This window comes from Thamnophis elegans, chromosome 9 (assembly GCF_009769535.1).
Source record: "Thamnophis elegans isolate rThaEle1 chromosome 9, rThaEle1.pri, whole genome shotgun sequence".
NCBI classification, from domain to species: Eukaryota; Metazoa; Chordata; class Lepidosauria; order Squamata; family Colubridae; genus Thamnophis; species Thamnophis elegans.
Genome location: NC_045549.1, coordinates 14193516 through 14220261, shown reverse-complemented (window position 1 = coordinate 14220261; position 26746 = coordinate 14193516). Strand labels below are relative to the sequence as shown.

Genomic DNA, 26746 nt, shown 5'->3' with positions numbered 1-26746 from the left:
CAACTGGACTCATATTTATGACAACAGAAATGTTTTAGCTCAAATAGGAGGACCAATTGTATTTCAGATTAACTTTACTTATAGGAGACAGGTTGCCTTAAAAAAAGCTTCTTGAAATTATTTATTGCATTTTATAACTTTGGGTCTGATCCCGTTGCTACTCAGAAAGGAGCTTTGGGGCATGGACCAGAGTTCACTAAATGCAATATTTTTAAGAAATCATTGTAATTTTATCTTTAGTGAAGAGAGTAGAAAAAATAGGAGTTAACGGGAACGGTTTCAAAGAATAGGATAAAATCAGCAGGAAGAAGTAAAGGAATTTATCCGTAGTTATTTCATTTCATTGATGCAGATAATCATTCTCGGAATTATCTGTTTGCACCGAGCTTTGCCCTCTAAATTCTGTACCAAAACTAGATTTATAGTAATCCCTAAGGAATCTAGTCTCTACCTAGGAAAATCTTAAACTAAAAAGAAAGATTTGTGTAGATGCACAGAAATACTGGTAGCAGAAAAACGAGCTCCCTGCTCCTCCATCCAAAATAATTAAGCAAGAAAAAAGCAAAAGTTATTGCAAAAAAATTAAAATCAGTTCTTACCTTTGGTAAGTGCTATGGAGTGATAGTGTCCACAAGCAACTTGTATAACATTGTACCTAGATAAAGAATCTATTTTCCTATAGAATTTACCAAACAAGAAGAGAAATAATTCATTAGTATTCCAGATACAAAACCACATCATCATATAAAGATTCTTGACATGGCAGTTTTATCTACTTAAAATGAAATTGAGTATTACCATTATTTAAAAATTGCTTTGTTAATTAATTAAATGAATAATAGGGTAAGCATTACAAAAATATTAAATGATATTTTAATTAATAGTAATAATTTCAAATGTTATTTATACAAGGCACATATGCTAATTAAAGAAAAAATATTGTAACTGAACATTAAGCAAGATTTTTGGGAATAATGCTTTAAATCATTTGTTTCTTTCGCTTCTATTCTAGGATGATTTTGTGCCATATTTGACACTGGTTAGTTGGATTGCAATTCCCATCATCGTTGGTAGGGTATAATGGGAGCTGCAAACCAAAATATTTGAGGGTACCAGATTAGGGAAAGCTACATTTTAAAAAAAAGAACAAATAATAAGATAGAAACAGACTGATGAAGTACACTGTGCACTATGATGGCTTATGCAAGAATAAATTGGTTATTGCTTAAGTTTGTTTGTTTCTTTGTTTGCAAAAGATAACATGACTAGGACCCATGGTAGTGCAGTGATTAGAATGCAGCATTGGAGGCAAACTCTGCCCACAATCAGAAGTTCAATCCTGATAGGCTCAAGGTTGACTCAGCCTTTTAGCTTTCCAAGATCAGTAAAATGAGGACTCAGTTTGTTGGGGGTGATATGCTGTAAACCACCCATTGGGTGCTGTAAAGCACCGTGGGATGGTGTAATACGTCTAAGTGCTACTGCAATATTGCCATTGCTATTTTGTGATGCTTCCTTAACTGTCTAAAGAAGCAGTGCCTATACCAGTAAGCCTCCCATTCCAGTTAGGGGAGGGATGTAGACCTGTTGCAACAACTTTTCCAAGCTGTCTTAGCCAGCAAGAAAGGAAACACCCTGCTTCTATGAAAAGGACCATGACAAAAGTCACAAATTCATCTAATAACATCTCCCGCTTGGAAAGCTATCCGTTTTTTTCCAAGTCAGAAATGCAGGACAGATCCACAGCTAGAAGAAAGTCCCAAGTGTGCAGTCAGGATTCTAACCTGCATTTTACTGATTCAAGGACTCCTATGGCTTAGATAGGTTACTTTGCGACAACATGAATCGGTTACTTACTTTGGAGTCGAAGAGTCCTTTAGCGTCCCGGTGCCAAGCTGTCCAAAACCACCAGCTCCCCATGAAAATACCATCCCTTGGCTGCTGATGGCCAATGAATGCTCCTTTCCACAGCTTACATAGATGATAGTCTGGGCTTCCAAGGCTTGGATTGGTTCTTTCCAGGAGGAAAAAATGGTCATTAGAAGGACCTAGGACCGGGAGGAGTGTGTGTCTGTGTGTCAAACACGCGGACCGCAGGGCGGATCCAGCTTGCAACAGGCCCAGAGTTGTCCTGCGGGGCCGTCCCACAGATGGTAAGTGACCGGCCTGTGCCATCCCGGCTCCACCCACCCAGTTGGGCAAGATGACTAGGCCGTGCCCATCCCAGCCTCCCAAAGGGCAAACAAAGTCCTGATCCGACTCACGATGGGATCGAGTTTGACACCCCTGATCTAGGATCAACGAAAGACCAGATGCTAATCCTCAGTCTTGTTTCTTTGGTCTTCTCACCTTCTCTCCAGGCTGAAAACAGCCCATCAGATTTCATACCCCTTGAGCCTGCTCTTACTTAAGTCTCAAAAAGGGTAGAAAACATGACTTTCACATTGATGTCACTGAGGATGAGCTGCACCTGGATCCCTGAGAATGAGAGTGTCATGGCCCAGTCGGAGCCTGGGTCCGAGGATGACGACGAAATGGTCATCACAGAGATGAGGGGACATGACAGAATAGAAATTCTGACAGAAAGGTGGAAGTGGTGACCATCAAGTATGTCAGTGTCCCTCCTCGTTGCTTTCCTCTTTTCGGCTGAAGAGAGGTGGTTGAGCAGCAGTTAGCCATTTCCCCCTACTTCTGTGATGGCGAACCTATGGCATGCATGCCAGAGGTGGCACACAGAGCCATCTCTGTGGGCACACGTACTGTTACCAGCTGCTGTTCTGGTTTAAAAAACAGGCTGTTTGGGGGGCTTTTGGGGCTGTTTTAGGGGGCTGAAAATGGCCTGAAAATGACCTCAAAATGGCCTGTAAACAGCAAAAAAAAAAAAAAAAACCAGCCTGAGAATGGCCCAAAAAACGGCCTGAAAACGACCTGAAAAACAGCCAAAAATAGGCATGCGCACACCGGCCAGTTGACCTTTGGGTTTCGGGCGCTCTGGCATGTGCACAGGTACGCACATGCGCCCATGTTCCAGTTTGGCACTTGGTGCCGAAAAGGTTCCCCATCACTGCCCTACTTGATAGACCTACTGTCCAAGCACAGCAGAGTCTGTTTCTCCACCTCTTTGGGTGTTTTGTCCTGGGCATGATGACTCAGCCATTAAAGTTTCTGAGCTAATCTGCTAGAAAGCTGACAAGCCCAGTTTGAGACCTGCCCTTGACACTCCAGGATACGGCAACCTTCGTAAATACAGGCCCATCGCCAAGTGCCCAAATTGTGACCACGGGGATGCTGGGGTGGTTATAACTCTGAGTATGGGTCCTATGGGTCCTATGTCGCTTTTTCCAGTGCCGTTGTAACATTGAATGATTGCTAAACAAATGGTTGTAAGTTGAGGACTACCTGTACATGACAGGTAAGAAACAGGTCCTTCTACCTGAATGACTGTATATTCAAAATGTGCCCTCTATAACACTCTGCCCGGAAAGATATGCTTCTTCATGCACTCAACCCATCCTGTATAAAACACTCGCCTAAGTACGGGTGGTCCTTGACTTATGACCGCAATGGAGCCCAACATTTCTATTGTTAAGCGAGATATTTGTTAAGTGAGTTTTGCTCCATTTTACAACCTTACTTGCCGTAGTTGTTAAGTGGGTAAGTTAGTAACCCAGTTCTTAAGTGAGTCTGGCTTCCCCATTGGTTTTGCTTGTCAGAAGGTTGCAAAAGGAGATTGCATGACTGTGGGACACAGCAACGGTCATAAGTATGAACCAGTTGCCAAGCACCTGAATTTTGAGCGCATGAGCATGAGCATGCTACAAAGGTCTTAAGTGTGGAAAATGGTCATTAAGTCACTTTGTTTCAGTGCCGTTGTAACTTTGAATGATTACTAAAGGAACTGTTGTAAATCGAGGACTACCTGTAGAGATTCCTATGGTTTAATTCAGGGTTCTATATAAAACAAGTGGGACAAAAGGTTGCTTCTATGACAGACCTTTTTATAAGTAGCTTAAGAAAAGAAGTGAGAGAGATGCAGGAATAAAGTTGCTCACTTTACCCCTCTTTTCTTTTTTCCCCTTTCCTTTCCTTTCCTTTCCTTCTTTTCCTTTCCTTTCCTTTTTTCCTTTCCTTTCCTTCCATTCCTTTCCTTCTTTCCTTTCTTTCCATTCCTTTCCTTTCCTTCTTTCCTTTCCTTTCCTTCCATTCCTTCCCTTTCCTTCTTTCCTTCCATTCCTTTCCTTTCCTTCCATTCCTTTCCTTCTTTCCTTCCCTTTCCTTCTTTCTTTTCCTTCCATTCCTTTCCTTTCCTTTCCTTCCATTCCTTTCCTTCTTTCCTTCCCTTTCCTTCTTTCCTTTCCTTCCATTCCTTTCCTTCTTTCCTTCCCTTTCCTTCTTCCCTTTCCTTCCATTCCTTTCCTTTCTTTTCCTTCCATTCCTTTCCTTTTCTTTTCTTTCCTTTCCTTCTATTCCTTTCCTTCTTTCCTTTCCTTTCCTTCTTTCCTTCCCATTCCTTCTTTCCTTTCCTTCCATTCCTTTCCTTTCCTTTTCTTCCTTTCCTTCTTTCCTTTCCTTCCATTCCTTTCCTTCTTTCCTTTCCTTTCCTTTCCTTTCCTTCTTTCCTTTCCTTAGAGATATAAAAGGGGCAAAAGAGAGAAATAAAAATAATCCCTAACCCTCACCCCCACCCCTGCTGTATTATCCATATTCCCATTTATAGAAATGAAAGTACAAGAGAATATAGGTAGTTTTAACAAAAGGGGTGAGGGAGATGCAGGAATAAAATTGCTCACTTTCCCCCTCTTTTCTCCCCCCCTTTCCTTTCCTTTCCTTTCCTGTCCTGTCCTTTCCTTATAGAGATAAAAGGGGTAAAAGAGATAACTTTTAAAAGTCCATTTAAAAAAAAAGCCCCACCCTACCACTGCCTGTATTATCCATACCAACCATTTATAGAAATGAAATTACAAGAGAATTTAAACGGGGGATTTAAGAGTAGAGAACGGGTGCTTCAGGCAACACTTCAATTGGCGACCCATAGTTGAATTTATTGCAAGGAGAAACTTCCTTTACAAGATCGTTGGCCAATAGCATTCACATTCACCCAGGAAAACCGGGTAGTTCGATCCTAGGTAGAAGCAGGTGCAGTGGGGTTGGGCAGGGGGTTGGACTAGATGACCTGCAAGGTCCCTTCCAACTCTGTTAATCGGTTAGGACACCGTAGCCGCAAAAGTGACAGAAACTCGCCCTCCCCCGCAGGAATCCATAATCTGGACGGGAGCCTCACCCACCGCATCACAAACGGGGAAAGCGAAAGCGATCGCGGGGAGATTCGTTTTCAGCAGCGCTCCTCGAGAAAACGAAAGGCAGACTTAAACAGCGGGCTGGAGAGGATGGGGTGGGGGGGTTCGGGGAACCGGATGGCTTCCGACCGAAATGGTTTGGCATTGAGTTGGCGGTGGGGGTTCAAGGAACCGCGCGACCTTTAACAAGCCACCTGGACTTAAAGGCATACCTGCAGGGGGTTGGACTAGATGACCTCCAAGGTCCCTTCCAACTCTGTTACTATTAAGTTGCAAACCCAAGGCCCAAGGCGGTGAAAACCAGGCTAGGTGCGTGCAAAGAAGCCCATCTGGAAAGGGACGGCTGGGTCTAAACTTCCCCTGCCCGTTACCTACCTGCCAGGTAGCATCGCTGCCGTCCCGCGGGGAGCTTCCTCCCCAGCTGTCCCTGAGCGTTGTCTCCGCAAGAAGCCAGGCTCCCGTCGGCCAGGAGCAGCAGCGTGTGCCGCTCCCCGCAAGCCACCAGGGCCACTTCTTGCCCGCCAACCGCTGGCAGATTGCAACGGAGAGGAACCGGCTGGGAAGCCTCTTCCTCGCCCGAGCCCAGCTGCCCGTAGGAGCCGTCGCCCCAACCGAAGAGCATGGCGCGTTTGGATCCTTGGTCTCTGGCTCTTTCAACCCGAGGTTTCTCCCAGCGCGGAGTTCAGTCCTCCTCCTCACTGGGTATCACTTTGAACTGCTCAGCTTTGATGTAATACAAGGAAACAACCCTGCCTTCCAGGCCAGCCCCGCCCAGTTGTTCAAGCCCCTTTCCAGTCCTGCTGGATGGTTGCAGAGGGAGGAAAGTGTAGAAAGTCAGAGCCTACACCTCCAAGAAGAATGAAATATTTTGAGGAATATTTAAAAAAAGGCAGAATATTATATTTCCCCAAAGGGAGAAATGTTTTTTTTTAGAGGCAGAAAGCAACTCCCTCCCTTTCCTTAACAGTCCATTCAAGACTGGCTATTTTGAAACTCAAAGTCTGAACAAAGGCAGAATATCAGGATTAGCCCTCGCTCCAGATCCAACATAGGACAAAGCCATTAAGGCACAAGAGGAATTGCTCCACATCCTTTCGGAACACAAGCCCCTTCATTGTGTCATCTCAGCAGTCCAAACTTCAACCAAAGCTGGGAGCTCAGACAAGCACCTAGGATTTGCATTTCCCCTTTTGCCTATAGAGCCAGCCTTACCCCCTAAGAATCTGGCAACAGCCAATAGAATATTAGAGGACATGTTCTTGCACAGGAACAGGAAGCTCAAATACAAAGCCCAAAGGAGGAATAAAAACCCACCCACTCTCATTTTGTTGAGAGTGGTAGTTCTGTTCAATAAAATGGACCCTTTTCCCAATCATCCTCCATTTTGTCTCTAGTGCCTTTCTCCCGGCTTGGAACTGGGCCTGGATATTTCTCCCAGTAGGTTTATCTATGTGCCAAGTGCTTCAACGATCCTCTAAAAGGAGGCAAATGACCAGCTGTCTGCAAGGAGTATAAATCCTTCCATTTCCCATACCCTGTCAGAGCTGAAGAAGCTTCTTCGATGAGAAGTGAAAACATCTTCAAAAGAAAAAAGAAAAAGAAGAAAGTCCAGTTGCCTACTGAAAAAGCTCCTTTGGGATAGCCATGACCTGGATGACTGAGCAGCTCTACAGACTTTTATGACTGTGTGCATTTTCTATGAAGCTCAGGGTAGTTACATTGACATCCGACACACTGGATTAAGTTCTCCTCCTTTGGGTTTTAGTATCACGACAGATATTCCTCGCTGAACAACCGTTCCTTCAGTGACTGACTTTATGACAGTGCTGAACAGAGGTGGGTTCCTACCAGTTGACACCTATTTGGTAGAACCGGTTCATCAAATCTACCGAACCGGTTAGAAGAGGTTCCACCAGTGGACCCGGAAAGCAGGCCACACCTACAGAAGAGGTTTCAAAAATTTTTGAAACCCACCACTGGTCCTTGGATATGATTATCCTACACTATCATGCTCATATTTATAAAACTCAGTGCCTCTGTGAAAGGTAAGGATGACTACTGCGTTTGTGGTGCAATCAGAACATTGCGTGTGTTGAAGTTGTTTTAACGCAAACCAAAGATGCCTTTTAAAAAACAAGTTTACATCCTATTCTTATGCATGCCAGTTCTGTGTGAGGTAATTTAAGGTGGTTCTGACAAGTGTTGTCGGCATCTTCATATCCAGTCACATGGACGGCAAGCCACTCCCATCCGGTCACATGGGCAGCAAGCCACTCCCACAAAGGAGGCCACACCCACAGAGTCGGTTCGAACAATTTTTGAAACCCACTACTGGTGCTGAAGCAATGGTACTTGCAACCAGTCCTTGAAGTTACAGCTGTTGCAATGTGCCTGTGGTCATGGGACCAAAATTCAGGCATTTGGCAGCCCATTCATGCTTAGGACTAAAGTCCTATCTTCCTCCATCTCTCTCCTCTTGGCTTCCCTGTACCACCTGACTTTAACCAGCTTCTTCCTCCCACTGTTGATGCACATCTGGCCAAGGCAGCTCCAGGCCCTTTGCGAAGCTGGCAAAACGCATGAAACCCAGGCTGGCAAATGTCCCCAAATCTCTTTCTTTGCCATTCAAATGGCTAACATTGATCTTCCACTACTAAATCAGATGACACACTCTCTCTCTCTCACACACACACACACACACTGCATTTAGCAACAACAACCTGAGTTTTTGTTTGTGGTTCAATTTTTATTTTATTTTATCAAACTATACAATTCAGAAATACTAAGAAAAATGAAAATAATGGGGAAATGGGGATGTGGAGGGGAAAAGGAAAAAGGTTAAGGGAAAGGGGGAAAGAAACAGAAAAGCACTGGCTCTTTGGTGCAGTAGCATAGAGATAATAACACACAACCTCAATTTTTTGTTTTTACATCATTAAAAGGAACCTATTGACCCAATCTAATTACATGGTAGACAAAACAGCATATTTTTTAAAGTACTATATATTTAGGTAACTTTTAATTTCTAAATCAAGCAAGAAAATCATGGAACAGTCATCTAACCCAAACCCCTTGCAACAATCTCTTCTCCCATCTGTGGTCAAACGAAGGCTACAGCTTCCAAGGTGGCATCTTCAAGCTCCGGTTTCAGACTCAGACAAATCTCCCAAAGCCACGATTGTTGCGGATAGCTTGGAGAAGCTTCTCCTCCAGTTTTTGTTTTGTTGAGTAAATGGGCAGCAATAAAAAATGGAAGCAGGTGTCAGCCTCAGGCATAAAATCCTCGGAGGGCAAATTAGGGGAGGAAATCTTCCAAGGTGGCATTCCTGTCACAGGGATCCTGTCGTTTCCTGCCAAAAACACTAGAAGTATGGGACACAGTCGTCAGTTAAACAGAGAATATTAGGGGGGACACAGACAGATCTAAGAACACGGGATTCTTTGACTCAGGATAATATTGGCTCAAAAAAGATTGAATAAAACTTATGTTGCCCTATTGGCATCGATAGTAGTGATGACTCCCAATCCAGCCCTATACAGGTAATCCCCCCCCCCCCCGGTTACAAGCGTTCCCTTAGGGCATGTTCAAAGTTGCGCAATTACCGCCCCCTAGTGCTTATGAACAAGCCCCGAAACTAGGAATCTTGCATCATCACGACAGTTGTTCATCCTAATGAACAACCAGAGGCTCTGCAACATTCGTCCTGCAGGTTGCCCCGGCTGAAATGGAGCTTTTAAGGGGCAGATCCATCACTCACAAAGCTCCGGTCTGGCATACAGAGGCCCCACCCGACACGTTGGCCGAAATGCAGCTTCTGAAGGGCAGATATGCCTGTCAGAAGCTCCATTCAGGCCTCCAGAGGCATCACCCAGCATGTTACTGATTAAAATGGAGCTTCTAATGGGCGCATTTGGCCCTCAGAAGCTCCGTTTTGGCATTCAGAGCCCCCACCCAGCACGTTGGCCAAAACGCAGCTTCTAAGGGGCGGATGTGCCCTTTGAAAGCTCCATGCAGGTCTTCAGAGGCCTCGCCCAGCACATTTGCCAGTTGAAATGCAGCTTCTGAGGAGCAGGTTTGCCCCCAGATGCTCCGTTCTGGCAACTTCCCTCAGAAGCTGCATTTGGCACGTTGGCCAAAATGCAGCTTCTGAGGGGCGGATATGCCCATGGGAAGCTCCATTCAGGCCTCCAGAGGCATCAATCAGCATGTTGCTGGTTGAAATGGAGCTTCTGAGGGGCAGATCCACACCTCAGAAGCTCCGTTCTGGCATACAGAGCCAGCATGTTGGCCGAAATGCAGCTTCTGAGGGGGCGGATATGCCAGTCAGAAGCTCCATTCAGACCTCCAGAGGCCTCACCCGGCACGTTGCCGGTTGAAATGGAGCACAGTGCCCCTCAGAAGCTGCATTTTGGCCAGCAACGTGCCAGGCGAGGCCTGCGGAGGCCCGAAGGGAACATGACTGAGAGGCTGGAGAGGCGACTGCTTGCTGGATCTACACAAGGTAAGTGACTCGGTGTGGGGAGGAAAGCAATTGTGGGAATCATGAGGTACTTCAGTGGGCCGGGGAGGCCTTGGGTGGTCTTAGGCAGATGGCCTGTTCCATCATTACCCCCCCCAAATGGCCTTCCCCACCCTGAAATACCTCATGTGCATTTAACGTGCCTCACATTCAACGTGTGGGCAAAAGAAGGACATGGGTTCAAGGTATGAGATTCACTCCCCAAATCCTCGGGTTATGAATGGAATGGGCAGGTAGTCCCCAACTTAGGATCACAATTGAACCCCAAAATTCTGTTGTTAATCGAGACCTTTGTTAAGTGAGTTCTGCCCCGTTTAATGTCTTTCCTTGCCACATTTGTTAAAGGAATCTCTGCGGTTGTTAAATTAGTAACATGGTTGTTAAGTGAATTTGGCCTCCCCCTTGACTTTGCTTGTCAGAAGTTCGCAAAAGGGGATCACATGACCGTGGGAAACTGCAACCGTCATAAATATGAAGCAGTTGTCAAGCATGCAGATGTAAATCCTGTGACCATGGGGATGCTGCAATGGTCATAAGTGTGAAAAATGGTCATACGTCACTTTGTTCATTTTTGTTGTAACTTTGAACGATGACTAAACAAACTACTGTAAGTCGAGGACTACCTGTATAGAGTTGCTTCTCAATTATCATTTCAATTCCTTGACTATTTATTTTAAAAGAAGCTTTTGGAGAGAGATGAATGCCTTCTGCTAACATTCATAACAGCTCATAACACAGAAGGAAATTCACCTTCAAGATCTTTAGAAGTACTCGCATATAGATACTTACCCAGAAAATTTTTTTTATCCTCCAAACTCAGCTTATGAAAAACTTCCCAGAACATCTTTATGGTTGGGTGCGTTGAGCTGTATATGCCCAAATACTGAGCATTCTTCAGTGCAAAAATTATCAATCAGACAGTGGGGAAAAAATCAAGAACCAATAAGAATAAAAAACTGGACTAGTTAAAAAGCATATATACAGTAGCTATCATTCTATAAGTCACTCAGAGTCACTAGAACAGTGAGACGGGCAGCAAAAGAAAAGAAAAGAAAAGAAAAGAAAAGAGAGAAGGAAAGAAAGAAAAAGAAATGAAAAAGAAAAAAAGGAAAAACAAAAGGAGAGAGGGAGGGAGAAAAAAAGAAAAGAAAAAAAGAAGGAAGGAAGGAAGAATTGGCTTTAGCAACTTTATCTGCAGCCATGCTCAAACTCCTAAATGCCATCCAGGCAATTCTATCATTCACTTATTTGATAAGCTAGGAGTTGTGATGGAGTACAATTAATTCCATTTACCAAACCCTATCCATGCCAATTGAAAATAATGCTCTAGCTAAAGGCATAGTTCCATCCCTCCAATCATGATCTCCTCCTAAAGGTCCTTGTCATAAAATAACATCTCTCCATCCACTTACCTTTTCGTACAAATCCCAGTCATAATTGGCATTTCCAATTGTCACTTCCATTAGTTGTTCAGGCTCAAAGATGCCAACTAGCTCTTCACACAGGACTTTGTAAAATCCTCTCCTGAACTCACTAAAAACATCATCCACTGATTTGTTGAATATATAATCCACGTATTTGTCAACATAGTCTTTCCTTTAAAAAGTAGAAAATAGGACTCTTTTTTTTTCAAGGTCAAATTCTTGGCCTTTAAATAAATTTATCAGGGTTCAGAATCAGATCTCTTTTGGGGAAATTTGGTTAACGCTGCTCATAAATCTAAAACTATGGTATCGGTTTACATTTATTTGTTAATAGAATAGAATAGCAGAGTTGGAAGGGACCTTGGAGGTCTTGTAGTCCAGCCCCCTGCCTAGATATGAAACTCTATCCCATTTCAGACAAATGGTTATCCAACATCTTCTTGAAAACTTCCAGTGTTGGAGCATTCCCAACTTCTGGAGGCAAGTTGTTCCACTGATTGATTGTTCTGGCAGGAAATTTCTCCTCAGTTCTAAGTTGCCTCTCTCCTTGATTAGTTTCCACCCATTGCTTCTTGTTCTACCCTCAGGTGCCTTGGAGAATAGTTTGACTCCTTCTTCTTTGTGGCAACCCTGAGATATTGGAACACTGCTATCATGTCTCCCCTAGTCCTTCTTTTTATTAAACTTACCCAGTCCATCCTAATTAATGTTCTCTTTAATTAGATATTTGCAAGAGATAGTTAGACTGGAGATACGTTTTTGTACCACAATGACAGGGGTGGGTTTCAGGCGGTTCGCGGCGGTCCCCGCGAACCGGTTGGTCGGCGAACCCGGAAGTAAGTAACTTCCGGGAACGCCGAAGGATCCACCCGCCCGCCCGCGTTTCTTACCTGGTTTTGACGAGTTCTGCGCTTCCACACATGCGCAGAACGCATACAGCGCCTGCGCGATCCTCCAGGAGCAGCTGGAGCATCTTACAGGCGCTAGTACGCATGCGCGCACTGTGCGCGTGCACGAGGATGCCACCGGCCCCGTTCCAACCGAACCGGTTGGAACGGGGCGAGAAACCCACCCCTGCACAATGATCATGGTCACATGACCACAAGGATACTGCAACAGCCATAACTTTGCGTCAGAAGTTCCTGTTGTTCAGTGCAATTGGAAATTTTGAACTGCTGTGAGTGATCATAACTCAAAGACTATCTGTAGTTTAGATCTGAAGAAATTTTTAAAAGTCCCATAGAAATTCAAAAGTTTTGTGGATACCAGTAACTATATGGTGCTTTAGTAATGTCTTGAACTATGATCCCCCATTACTTCTAACATCACTGGTCATTGTGGGTGGGGATCATCTGAGCTGTAACAAAGCACCTTTGGAGAGCTCATTTTAAGAGTCATTATTACATACTTATTGGCCTGGTTTACAGCTGTCAAAATGCCATTTTCAATCAAGTCTACATCCATGCTGTCCCAGGAAATCTGAAAAATGAAATTGTTGCAGGTTAGGCAAATCTGTTAAAGCTAAAATTAATGTGTTAGTATAGTCTCTGGATAGTTGGCATCAGTAGTTTCAGCCAAAGACGCAGTGTGAATAAATGCTTTGACCATTTCACACATATTCTCAAGCCATGGTTTCCCATAACTGCATTTTACTGAATAACCAAGAAGACTCAGACAACAATCAAACTTTATAACAAGGTCATGAACCATAATGTCTGGATTCACATAGCATACCAACCCTAAACAAATCAGCTTATGACTTAATGTGTTGTGTGAATGAGATTTCAGCCTTTAGTGGCTCTTCTCTGGAGGGCCCAAGTGTGATTGCAGGTTGTGGTAAAAAAAAGTGACATAAAAAAACCAAGCTGAGCTTGGACTAAACTATCATTGATCCAAATGCTGCACAAATTTGATACCTTCATCATCATCTTTTATTGACCCCATAATTCCTTGCGGGGTGGAGTCTGGACAACTGAATGGAGCTGAGTGTTTACTGGCCGGATGCCTTTCCTGTTGCCAATGTGGAGTTTTATTCAGCGGATATATTCTCAGTGTGCCCAGAGAGAGAAATATCTGCCTCTACCTAGGATCGAACTCACAGCCTTCTGATTGTGAGATGAGAGCTCCACCTCTAGGCCACCACCATTAAACTATCTCTAGGCCACCGCACCATTAAACTATCATTGATGCCATCTTGAAATTTCTGACCACACCTCTGAAGACTCTCTTCTAAAGACAAGACTCAGAATGATGTCTCTAGCATCATTCACCTATGTATTCCAGCTTAATTTGTTCACTTGCAGCAAGGTAAACTTTTCCACCTTTTAACTGATTTTACCAGCCCAGGTTTTCTTCCATCTTTTAATATCTATTCCGAGTTATTAAGCATTTGGGGAGGCATCATGAAAGGATGCAGAGACTTGGCAGGTACTCACACAATAAGATAGATCAAACGCATCTTCCATATCATCATGTTCATACTCGAGAACTCTCTGCAAACTCCTTGATAACAAAAGGAAATAGAAAATAAAATATTATGTGAAGTTCTTTCAGCAGATATTAAAACATTGCCAATCAAAAATACATACTGGAATGGTTTCACATTTTTATAAGCCCGAGAAGATGAACAAGATCTCCAGACCGGTCCATGCAACCATGAATAGACTCAAGCTTCCCCCTTTTGAGCCATCATATCTAGTTGTTTGAGCTGAAAGTTAGCTAGAGCCAGATAGTCAAGAAGATATTTGTATGACTGCTCCAGAAAACCCTTTGGGTCCAGATAATTTTAAAAACTAAGCTAGTGGGGAATACCCTCTTCCCAGGCCAGATAGTGGCTCCAATTTTAAAGGGGACATGTTTCTATTGGGATTTGGGTCATACTGGGATTTACTAAAATAGGCTGAGCAGTTACAATGGGCAAAAAAGAACATTCCTTCTCCTAGATCAGAGGTGTCCAACTCAAGACTTCTTGCCTTTGGTTATGCATAGAGAGCACTATCTCTGTCAGCCATTACAGCTATGTAACTGGGGATCTTCTACTTCAGAGGTGTCAAACTGGCAGCCTGTGGGCCGGATGCATTACGGGCAGGCCATGCCCACCCCAGCTCTATGAAGGGAAAAAAACATCGCAAAACATCACGATGGCAACGTGACACTGGAAGTTTGACAATTCCGTTATGACAACTCAAATCAAGAGAAGCCTCCTACTGCAGAAGGGGTGAGGGGAGAAATGACAAACGATTTTCTGATCTCTACACCTTGGCCAAATCATCTTAAACCGCATTCCTTTTGGCCCATTCTTTGACACAGAAACATGGTTCTGTCAGTTGTAGGGTGAGTGCAACAACTAGATAAAATCAGTTAAGACTCAATATCCCTAGTGAGTTGATAGGACTGAATTCATTTACCTTCCTAGGACAGGGCTTAGCTCTTTCATATCACTGAGAGTTGGCTTCTTGTTAAGCAGCTTTTTAAAGAGAGCAAGTGGGAAAGGTAGGTAGGCAGTGACTTGGTTGGCTATTGAGAGTCCCCAGAGAATACCAAAAAGGTGATATTTATTCTTCTCCACAGAAGGCTGCAAAAACAAAACAGCAAGAGAACATCACCCTAACTCCCAACAAGCAGAGTCAATGAGAAGGAATACAGATTACTTTTGCAATATTTAAAGAGACACATATTTCTACAATGGGATAAATAGCCTAGCAAGATGAAGAGCAGTATTAGACCACCTAGAACAGGGTGTCAAATTAAAGGTCCAGGGGCCGGATCTGGCCCGTGCGGTGCTTAGATCTGGCCTGAGGCCCTCCCCCCGGAAACAGTGATGGATTGGTTTCTACCAGCAAACACGGAGCTCGTGAGGGTCACATGCAGTCCTCCCGAGCTCTGTTTTCCCAGGTAGAGGGTTGCAGAGTCCCATCACATCAGAAAATGGAGCTTGCGAGGGCTGCAGGCAGCCTTCCCAACCTCTGTTTATGCTAGCAGAGGGTTGCAGGATGCTGTCGAAGCAGAAAACGGAGCTCAGGAGCCCATTTTCGCTGGCAGAGCACTTGGGCCTCCACAGACACCCGCGACATGAGTGATGTCAAGCTGGCCACTCCTCCAGCCATGCCACCCAGATCAAACACAACGATGCGTGAAATAGAATCTGACTCCCCTGACCTAGGATATAAATCACCACCTTTAGTTGCACTTTGATACTCTACTAGAGCCTATTTTATTTATTTTTATCCTGCCTTCCTTATTTTTATAACTAAATCAAGATTTTCCTCCTCTTTTCCACACAAGAACAACCCTATCAGAATGATTGGACTCAGAGTGAGTGACTGGCCCAAGATCATCCAGCTGGCTTTCAGGCCTAAGGTAGGGCTAGAACTCACAGGCTCCAGATTTCTAGCTTGCAACCTTAACTATTAGACCAAACTGGATCGCTTGTTTCTCTCTGCACATAGCAATCTGTATTTTCCTGTAGCTAATAGCGAAATAGTGTGACCTTATGAAAAGTCTTATCTCTTCCTGCCAGATTTCTGATATTACCCTGTAAGACATCAAACTTACTTTCAAATTAGTGCTCTTTATCAATGTGCAAATTGTGGAGTGGCTAAATACTTCCTTTCATTCAGCTCAAGTTTTATAGTCCCTGAAGGCATCTTTCCCACACTTTTTTTTTTTGGGGGGGGGAGGTGTTGGGATTAAAAATCCCCATAACCCCTCAGTTAGGTGTTTCCCAGACATTTGTTTCCCAATGAACAAAAGATCGGGCATACAACTTCACAAATCCAACTTGCACATATTTTCCATATTAAGATCCAATGTCCCACCTTGGCTTAATGGGGGTGGGGTTGGTAGATATCATCTTGATGAATGGAGTTCATTTGGACTGGAGTCTGATAAACTTACCTTGGGAGGAAACCACATTGGGGAAGAGGGTTCACAATACATAAACATCCCATATTCTGGCTGTACCACCTTCTCAAACATCTCTGAAAAGAATTCCACCACGAAACCTTTATCTCCAAAATAAGGCATTTCATTTTCAAATTGAACCTGCCAAAAAAAAGTAAAGAAGAAAGGAAAAGTAATCCAAAGAATGGCTATGGAGATTCTCAATCATCCGGGTCATGGTTGTCCCAAAGGTGCTTTTCCAGAAGGCAACTGGACTTTCTTGTTTTTTCTTTTGAAAAATGAAAAAACAACAACAACAAGGAAGTCTAGTTGACTATGTGCTCTACATGGGGCTGCCCTTGAAGAGCATCCGGCGACTTCAGCTAGTCCAGAACGCGGCCGCGCGAGTGATTGTGGGCGCACCTCGGTTCGCCCACATAACACCTATCCTCCGCGAGCTGCGCTGGCTACCTGTTGATCTCCGGGTGCGCTTCAAGGTGCTACTCACCACCTTTAAAGCCCTCCATGGTAGTGGATCTGCGTACTTGAGAGACCGCCTCCTGCCAATTACCTCCCTGCGACCTATAAGATCACATAGATTGGGCCTCCTCCGAATACCATCCGCCAGTCAGTGCCGACTGGCAACTACACGGAGGAGGGCCTTTTCAGTAGTAGCTCCGACCCTCTGGAACGATCTCCCCGTGGAGATTCGTACCCTCACCACCGTCCAGACCTTCCGCACAGCCCTCAAGACCTGGCTATCCCGTCAGGCCTGGGGATAAGATCATAATCTGTCCCCACCCGAATGAAGAATGAATGTTGAGTACTATTTTAACTTTTATGTATTGTTTTATGTTTATTGTTTATACCCCCCTCCCTATTTTATGTAAGCCGCCCTGAGTCCCCGCGGGGAAAAGGGCGGCCTATAAATATTAATAAAATACTAAATACTAAATACTAAATACTTTTGCAAAAGCCCCTTTGGGATAGTTCAAGGCATCTGTTGACTTCACTGAGAAAAGACAATTGAGGAATCAGTGTCCATAAAAGCTCTCAAGCAGAGGTTAACGATTGCATTTCGCCTTCATCCAGTAATCTCATTTGTGCCCCATTAGAGCAATGGCTGGAAGCAGATCTCAGATAGTTACAGGAAGCTGCCTCTGAATGGTTCCCTACCATAATCCCCCTCCCACCTGCTTCAAAATCTTCTTTGCTAGGGTCCCCAAGGTTTCTGAATGCCCAGGCAACTCAGGATTCTGCAAAATTTGAGAAGTTGTAGTTTTAAGAATGGCATGAAAGAATTGAAACACAAACATCTTTCTTCAGATGAACGAAGAAAGCTGAAAAACGTTGTATTCTTCAGAGCAGAATAGCTCTACATTTGCTGAAGGTCAAAAGGGTTTCATGTTTTTTGAACTCATTGGCTGGAATAGCCAAGCTATTCCACCGCTGTTAGGTACAGAAACATTATAGGTAACCTTCAACCTGTACATTGTTTCTAGTTTCTTAGAATTAAGGCAAAATACAGCTAATCCTTGACTTACAACCATTCATTTAATGATCTTTTGAAATGACAATTTTCCACATTTATGAACATTGCAGCATCCTCATGATTGAAATTCAGTTGCTTGACAAACGGCCTTCATTTATGAAGGCTGCAGTATCCTGGGGTCATGTGATCATCTTTTGCAATCTTCTGACAAGTCAGTGGAGAAGATAAGATTCCCTTAACAACTGTTACTAACTTAACAATTACAACTGTGGCAAAAAAAGGCATAAAATGGGGCAAAAGTTACTTAACAACTTGGCAACCGAAATTGTGGGCTCAGTTGGTGTTGTAAGTCGGGGACTATCTGTATAACTGATAGAAATAAATAGCGAGTAAACAAACAACCTTATGAATAGATTTTTAAAAATGCAGTTCTAATTTTGAAGGCTATGCCAGTGAATTCTCAGGTTCAAAGCTCAGGTAATTCCATCAGAAGACCACTGGTAACTCACCAGCAGTTGCTTTTTCAGGTTGGTATCCTTCGTTATACTAAGCTTGTGCCAGGTGTCTTCAACGAGAAAGGGGCGTCGCACGTCCAGAGTCAAGAAAGGGGATTCTGGAGGGTCATAACGACGTGTTATTTTTAATATCTGGAGAAGTCCAGGGGAAAAAGAGATAAAAAACCAATGAAAATTTTTCACACTTTATCATAGAAGAAATGTAAGCAAATCAAAGGAAACCTGCTTTTAAGGTGATTTGGATGATGGTGTTTATATTTAAGCATTTTCTCCCCAAATAACTTAACAGCATTCAACCATTTCCTTAAATGTCTATAGAAATCCTCAGTCATCCAGCTCATGGCTTTCCCAAAGGTGCTTTTTTCAAGAGGCCACTGGACTTTCTTGTGTTTTCTTTGAAGATATTTCGCTTCTCATCCCAGAAGCTTCTTCAGCTCTGACTGGGTAGTAGGGAATGGAAGGATTTATATTTCTTGCAGACAGCTGGTCATTTAAATCCTTCCATTACCCACTACCCAGTCAGAGCTGAAGAAGATTATTGGATTCACTTAACAAACATGTTACTTAACAACTGTAGTGATTCCCTTAAAAATTGTAGTGATTCACTTAACAAATGTGGCAAGAAAAGTTAGAATGGGGGGCAAAACGTCCTTAAACAAAGGTCTGATTTAGCAACAGAGATTTTGAGCTCAATGGTGGTCGTATTACTGCCAATTACGGGGGGAGGGGAGTTTGCTCCATATCACATTTTCAATGCTGCAAATATAAAATAATTTTGTGGTCTCATCCATAAGATACAAAGGGGTTCAATAACCAAGGCTCTAACTCAACCCATGGCAACTTTAAGAGGTGTTGACCTCAATTCCCAGGATTTCCTATCCAGCATGGATGGCTGGGGAATTCTGGGAACTGAAGTCCATACCTCTTAAACTTGTCAAAATTGAAAAAGACTGCTCTACACAAATGGTATGCCACCCTCCCCAAAACAAATTCTTCATTTTTCCTTTTCCTTTTTATACAATCACTTAAATACTGTGCAATTAAGAAAGCAATAAACACAACTCATAACACTTCTATCCTCCATACACCCTTTCTTCTCCCCCTCCAACTTTCATTTCTCCCCTCCAGCATTCCCCTCTTCTACTTCCCCTCCCCCTCAGACATTCCTTTCTCCCCTTCCCTCCATCTCACCCTCCTTACATTCCCCTCTCACTCCCTCTTGACTCCTCCCTCTTCTTTCCCTCTACTCCTCACTTCGGTGTATTTCTACTATTCATTAATCTATTCATTTTGTAATTTACACTAAAATTATAAGAAAATAAAATAAAAAAGGAAAATAAAAGGAAAAGAGGAAAAAAAAGAAAAAAGAGCAACAGTATACAAATGCATTCATTGTTTTGGAAATTGATTCTATATTTCCACCCTCCCACCCTCCCCCCCCCCCCGTGAACCCCCCTCCCTAGCCCCCATCCGACTTCCCAGGTCCCATTCCCGACATAACTCTTTATCAAGCACAGTCTGGAGTATATTAAAACCAAATAGATTAGAAATTAAAAGATAAAAAATAAAGGAAAAAAGAAAGGAATAATTTAAAAAAAAACCCAAAAAAAGAAAGAAAAGAGAAAAATCAATAAACTCTCTACCTTAAGCTCAGCTTCCCATCATTATTAAAACTTAAGCAGTGTGCATCATTCCTAATCTCAATTAATTTATTACTTGCAGGATTTCAAACTATGTTGAAACCAAGTGAGTTAATCAAATAAGATTCTACTCTAGCTAGGGGCCTTATCTCTTTATCTAAATATGTGTCCATTTCCAAACCTTTAATTTGTCCCTTTTACCTTCTTCTCTATAGAGCAATTTAAACACCTCAAATATTTCTCTCGGTTTCCATTCCAACTCCTCTCATCCTGCCTCTACCCGTGTCCATATATATATTTTATTATCAACCGTACTCCTCTCAAATTTGCTCCGCCTTCCTTCGAACTCCCTGAGTATCTCCTTCCAAACATTATATTCAAATAAGAATTTCTATAAAAATCAACATACTTTCTGGCTCAAAATAAGCTCTAATTAAACCTTCACTACCCTCCCGTCTGCGCCACCCTTCCCAACTCCATTCAACATAAACCACAATCCAAAAGCATCACAATCTCCGCCCTCCTCAACCTAGAGAATAAAACATAAACAATTTATATAAAAATTCAAAATTATCCATCAAGTCTTTTTTAAGTCCCATACAGTATATTTTACAGTATATATACAGTATATATACTTCTTTCAGCCTTAATGCCTCTTCATCGGTATACCACTATACCATTTTATACAAGACAGAGTCACAAAGTATTATTCAGGTTAAAATTAAGCAAATGTTTTAGAAGCATAACTAAATCCTTGTTCTCTGCTCTTCTGCCCTTCCGGAGGGGAAAAACGATACCTCCCGCCTTGTAGTTGTGTGTTTGGTTGTTTCTCTTCTACTTCTCCTTGTCTTTCTCCAAGTCCGGGTAATTCAGGAAGTCCCGCCTTTAGGATCTTGTAGTAAAAGTCTCGAGCTTCACAAACTGAATTGAGGCGATGTTTTTGATCATCAAGTGTAACTGTAATACCAAATGGCACCTCCCATCGATACTGTATCTGATTATTTCTAAGTTCTTTAGTTAGGAAAACATAGTCTCTCCTGGCTCTTAACATTTGTGGTGGTATTTCTTTAAAAACGATCAAATCCTGTCCATCAATTCGCAGCCTGTTATTGTAAAACTCTTGTAGTATCGCGTTTCTGGATTCTTTTGTGGCAAAATATATAATTATATCTCTCGGAAGCTGTCTCTGTTTTGCTGTCCACGAATTATGGCGGTAAATTTTTTGGATCTGCCAATCAAAGTTGAGTCCCGGACTTCCCACCAAATGACTGAAAGCCTCAAAAAAGGTCTGCTTCAAATTCTCCTGTTCGTTTTCACGCAATCCCCTAACTCTTATTGCAAATGCAGTCTTTTTATAGTTTGTCATAACAAGTTGTCTCTCTGCCTTTTCAACTTCCTGTTGCAACATTTCAATTTTAGATGTCAGATTAGAATTGGCTTCTTCCAAAAGTTCCAGTTTATCCTCCATTCCTGCAATATAATCTGTCATCACAGTTATAACCCTAATGGTATCCTCCTTTGTTTGAGCAATCTTGGCATCAAGTTTATCACATAATTCCGAAATAAGCTGCTTCATTTCCTCTCTAAATTCTCTAAGGGTTTCAAAAAGAAATTCTTTCGTTAACAAATCTCCAGTAGGGGGCGTAGAAGGCAAAGACTGTGGCTTTGTAGCAATTACTTGGGATGTATTGTTAAAAAAACGTTTAGATTGCTTTGACTTGGGAGCCATTATAAAAGAAAAAAAGAGAACAAACAAAGTCTCTGCGCACCTTGATTTAAAATAAAATTCTTTCAATAAACTTTGGCAATTAATAAAGAGAGGTCTTCAGGAAAACAGGGCTGATTAAATATATCATATATCAACTGCGAAAGCTATAAAATCGCCATTTTGAAAAGCAGTTAAACAAAGGAGTCTTTTGTAAAATTGAAGCTGGTATTTTGAATAATAATAAACAAAAAGGTTCTCAGGAATGGTCGCTGCTCGGATCGATTTTAAATAGCTTAGATTTGTCCTGAGGGGGGGGGGGGACAACCTGCCTTGAGCTGAAAAAAAACAGCTGAGAAGATCTGGCTGGAGTAAAAAAAAAAAAAAAAACTCAGCTTTTGTTGAACCTCTTCTCCGTTCACAGCGAAAAACAAAAGGCTGTGAACTACAAAGAGATTCTAACGACTGAGTTCCTCCCTGCCCCTTTCTTGCCTGAAAGGAGAGATATCTATAGATTTTTTAGATATACAGACCAGAACTCTGAGGGCAGCTCCTTTGAGCCACCGGAACGGCAGACTCCTCCCCCGGAAGTCGCAAATTCTTGATCAATCTTTTCCCAGGCTGGCACATTTCCACTCCTCTATCTGAAGCCCATTTTTTTTTGCACTGGAAAAAAAATTACACCTTTTTTTGCAAATAAGAGAAACCCCACCAACCCTCCAATAAGCATTACAAAAATATTCTTTACCCTTTGTTCTTCAGAGGACCCATAATAAAGTATTTCCCTCTTGGTTGCTACGTTGTAGACGAAAGGAAAACGGCAGAAAGAGATTAACTTCGCTTCTGGGACAGTCTGCATGTTGCAAAGGGGAAGAAATGGAAATCTTTTGAAACAAAAGAATATCTCATAAAACCTTCTTTGCTTCCCAATTGCCTTTGTCCCTTTGTCTTCCACCCTGCATCAATATTTCGGAGTATAAGACAAACCTTTCCCCCGCCCCTCAAAAAAGAGAGTGAAAATGTGGGTGTGTCTTATGCAGAGAATTTAGCCCCACCCACCCCCACCAGAGGCCAAAAACGCGAGGCATGGAGGCAATTATGGTCTGTGGCAATCCCTGCAGCCTGGAAGAGCTGATTGGGGGTATTCTGGCAGTCCCATCTACCCGCCAATTAGCTGTGCTGAATCAGACTGCAATAAGTTCTGAAGCTGACCTGGCTGGTCAGAGTTTTCACCAGCAATCAGTTGTATTACTCTGTTCTAAAAGGCTAAGCAAAAACCAAACCACATTATGGATTCGCCTGATGTTTTAACCCAGGTTTCTTGATCAAAATACTTTCAACTGAGGAGAATAAAGCAAGAATATATTCCAATCCAAGGACATTTCATCTCTGTCTAAGCTTTACGAGCTCTTAATACTTTCCTTCTACACAAGGCCAAGAGACCATGCAAAATTATACTTACAATGTCTCCCTGTAAATTCCAATAATCTTCTCTTAGGTCAATTTTTTGAGCAATTTCGTCTATGCAGAAAGTACTTGTTTGCAGTTGGCATTCAGCCTTCATGTTGACCTTGAAGGAAAATATTTATAGGTCAAAGCCATGGGTTTTGTATCAAGAGGCAGTATGAATTCTCCACAATCACTTCCAAGTCACCAGACATACCTTATACAGCTTTTTAAGCACTTCGAGGGTATCACGCAATGACTTGTCTCTGGGGAAATGTTTAAAACAAGACAACATGCCTGACACAAATGTCTTCAACATTTGAACGATTTGCTCTAAAAACGGACCGGGCAACAAGGACCAATAATTTTCTGAAAGAAAGATAGTTTCAAGTCATTAAAAAAATAGACAGAATCAATCGTATACTTGAGAGACCGCCTACTGCCAATCACCTCCACGCGACCAATTAGATCACATAGATTAGGCCTCCTCCGAGTTCCATCTGCCGGTCAGTGTCGACTGGCAACCACGCGGAGGAGAGCCTTCTTGGTAGTAGCTCCGACCCTTTGGAACGATCTCCCCGTGGAGATTCGTACCCTCACCACCCTCCAGACCTTCTGCACAGCCCTTAAAATCTGGCTATCCCGTCAGGCCTGGGGCTAAAGACTGTAACCCACCCGAATGGTATGAATGTTGTGTTTTTTAATTATGTATTGTTCTCACGTGTTAAATGTCTGTTTCCCCCCCCCCCTTGAGTTGTAAGCCGCCCTGAGTCCCCCCAGGGAAAAGGGCGGCATATAAATAAACTTTCATAACTCATAACTCATAGTAAGCCAAACTGAGGAAAATCCTTGATGAGGCTGCAGAAGAAATAAGCAATGTTTTGAGGAGTAGAAAGTCAATCTTAATTGTAGTCTAGATTCCAAGATTAATGTCTATAAGTGAACAACAATCAAGCAACTACAGTGTTACCTCGGTACCCGACAGCTTCAAAACTTGTCGAATTTGGTACTCGACATATTTTGATGCGAAAATGTTGTCCGGTACTCGGTGTTCATTTACTACTTGACACACTGTGATAGGAAAAGGGGGAGGGCTATGGAGAACGGACAAGAAGTTGACTATGCTGGGAAGGTGGCTGACATAGGAAAAGGGACAGACAAGAAAGTTATTCCTATCTGAAACAAAGGTAACTTGTAAGTAACATGATTTGTTTGGGACTCATACTTTTTAGTACTCATCACACCTTCTGGAACCAATTAACGATGTGTACCAAAGTAACACTGTACACCGAAGTAACCCAGGGTGGGTGTGTTACTGCCGGTTTGTTCGCTGCGTGTAAATGCACAGTTGCCTGTAATTAGTTCTGCGCATGTGAAGATTATAAAAGGACAAAAAAACCAACAGCAACGGCAGTGGTGACCAGGGAACCAGTTTGGAGGCGTGGCCAGCCTGGGTCGCTGCCGCTTCTGCAACCCAAGCCAACATTCTACTACCGGTTCGGCCGAAACGGGGTGAACTGGTAGCAACCTATCTCCGAAGTAATCCCTTGTGTAGTACTTGGTTTATTCAATCTAACATTAATCTAGCCAGACTAAGGGACTTATCTACATAACTATTAGATATACCTGGTGAACTGCCAGGAGGGATTCATCTTCACCCTGCCTACCAAAGACTCCAAGCTATGCTGGAAGAGCACCTCCCTCCTGTGCAGTGGTGGGTTCCAGATCCCGTTCCAACCAGTACCACATGGATGCGTGCAGCGTCCACATGGATGCGTGCAGCGTGCGTACACACACACTCAGTGTGCGTTTGCGTTGTAGCTGCCAGCCATGCTTCCGCAACGCTCCAGTTGCTCATTGGAGTGTCACACAGATGCTGTACGCGCCATGCACGTGCGCAAAAGCGCCGAAGGCTTTAAAGGACAGGTAAGGAGCTCGAGCGGGAGGGTGGGCCCTCCGGAGCACTGTACCGGAACGGTACATGGTGCTCCGGGCAGGCTCCGGTACGCCAATATCGGAGCGCACCACCTGCAACCCACCACTGCTCCGGTGACTCTGGACTAAATTCCACCACTGAATTCCCTGTCAGTAACTTGCACCTAAGCCATTTAAGGCTTTAAACACCATTGTGAGCGCATTGTAGGTCACATTTTAGGACTTCAGAATCTTTTTTTGATGTCCTCAAGGGCGGTCCCATAAAACATGTTTCTGAAAACCACTGAAAACGTGGCTTTGATCCCTGGTCTAGGATTAGGGTGACTGTTGAGCTCCACTTGTTTGTTTTTTCTTTTTTTCTGGGGAATGTTTTGAGGTGTTGACTTTCAGATATCCAGGATTGTTTTCATTCTTTCTCTTTCCTTATTTTATAATGGAAGTCACTCAAAGTTGGATGGCTTCAAAACAAACAAACAAACAAACATTTGTCACATAAAAAGGGAATACACTAGTTTTGTTACCCTGGAGGGCAAGCTCAGAACCAGTGAGATAAATCTACAGGGAAGCACTACAGTCGGAGCCATCAAACAATGGACATAGATCATGAAGACATAGATTCCCTTTCACTGGACGGGTTCAAACATACACCAGCAATGTTCCCTCTAATTTTTTTTCAGTGTGAGCGGAAAAGTATAGTGTTTGAGCGGTACAGTTTCATGCCTGAGCACCTAAGAGAGCCACAGTGTGAACTGCTGTCACGTCTGCTGGACATTTGCGCAACCTTCCAAGCGTCAAGCGCCAATTGCGAGTGAGGTTTCAGCCTAATGAATGCCAGGCATGAAAAGTGCCACTCAAAGACTATACTTTTCCGCTCACCCTGAAAAAAAAAGGCTCTCTGCTGAGTCTGCTCAGCTTTTAGATTGCTAGACTGGCTAGAGAGAGACATGGCACCAACAGGGTCCTGGGTCCTGGCATTTTGCAGGCAACCTGTCCTCTCACATTCCTTTGGAATGCAACCCATCACATGTGAATTAGATTTTGCCAATTATCCTATTAAAAGATAACGCTATTATTCTAAAATATGACTAACTCGATATTAAAAACTGTAAATATGTAATGCTGATAAATAATAGCAGTAATTGTTATTTAGTATGATTAAAATCAGTATTGATATATCAATATAATAGCTATCGAAATTGACAATATACACTAAAATAACAATACAAATATATAATGTGGAATATAAATGTAATAAATATAATATATAAATGCAACATAAATGTAATAAAATAATTTATCATGAAACTCTCCCCCTTTAAAGTAGTAAGATCAATTAAATAGTCTAGCAAGTTTGGACAATATGCTATATGTTATGTTACTTAAGAATATATATACCTCAGAATCAGATACAACAACCACATCATTTCCAACTGAGTCAATAAAATCATATGCCATGCCAAAACTATTTTAAATAAAGATATGAAATTAATCAAGTATTGCATTTATTTTTCAAAATGAATGTACAATTTTTTTATTATTTAAGTTTTGTACCCTATCTTTTCTAACTAACGTTAACTTTAAAAAGATGTTACATCAGACTACAATACAAGTAATTAAATGAAGACTAAAATAAGTGTTTTGGCGTATTGAGCTTTTTATATTTCTTTCTTATATTTCTTCCTTAGTTGAGAACTTGCTCCTCAGCTTACTTACGCATTAACTGTTTGTTGCTTTTATGGTTTATTCATTCACTGCTCCATCTTCAGTTTTTTTCACAGGGGGCAGGGCTTCCTTCCTCCCTCCCTTCCTTCCTCCCTTCCTTCCCTCCCTCCCTCTACTCCTTTGGCCACCAATTTTGATCCAATTCTCTCTCTCTCTCTCTCTCTCTCTC

General features: G+C 42.6%; 2 protein-coding genes across 2 annotated transcripts in view; both read right to left on the bottom strand.

Moving 5' to 3' along the window:
- LOC116513095 (probable E3 ubiquitin-protein ligase HERC6) overlaps nt 1-6007 on the bottom strand; it is a 36299-nt gene extending 30292 nt beyond the window's left edge. Inside the window, exons 1-3 of the mRNA XM_032223909.1 lie at nt 5673-6007; nt 1858-2014; nt 600-676 (exon numbers count right to left, since the gene is read on the bottom strand). Of these exons, the coding sequence (XP_032079800.1) occupies nt 600-676; nt 1858-2014; nt 5673-5919 (481 nt within the window). The 5' untranslated portion in view covers nt 5920-6007. The remainder of the gene's footprint in view (nt 1-599; nt 677-1857; nt 2015-5672) is intronic.
- A 2099-nt stretch (nt 6008-8106) lies between these two features.
- LOC116513311 (probable E3 ubiquitin-protein ligase HERC6) overlaps nt 8107-26746 on the bottom strand; it is a 36258-nt gene continuing 17618 nt past the window's right edge. The window contains exons 13-24 of the mRNA XM_032224329.1: nt 23899-23991; nt 23138-23289; nt 22937-23044; nt 22223-22327; nt 18124-18261; nt 16138-16284; nt 14649-14815; nt 13677-13743; nt 12650-12720; nt 11230-11413; nt 10607-10709; nt 8107-8659 (exon numbers count right to left, since the gene is read on the bottom strand). Of these exons, the coding sequence (XP_032080220.1) occupies nt 8451-8659; nt 10607-10709; nt 11230-11413; nt 12650-12720; nt 13677-13743; nt 14649-14815; nt 16138-16284; nt 18124-18261; nt 22223-22327; nt 22937-23044; nt 23138-23289; nt 23899-23991 (1544 nt within the window). The 3' untranslated portion in view covers nt 8107-8450. The remainder of the gene's footprint in view (nt 8660-10606; nt 10710-11229; nt 11414-12649; nt 12721-13676; nt 13744-14648; nt 14816-16137; nt 16285-18123; nt 18262-22222; nt 22328-22936; nt 23045-23137; nt 23290-23898; nt 23992-26746) is intronic.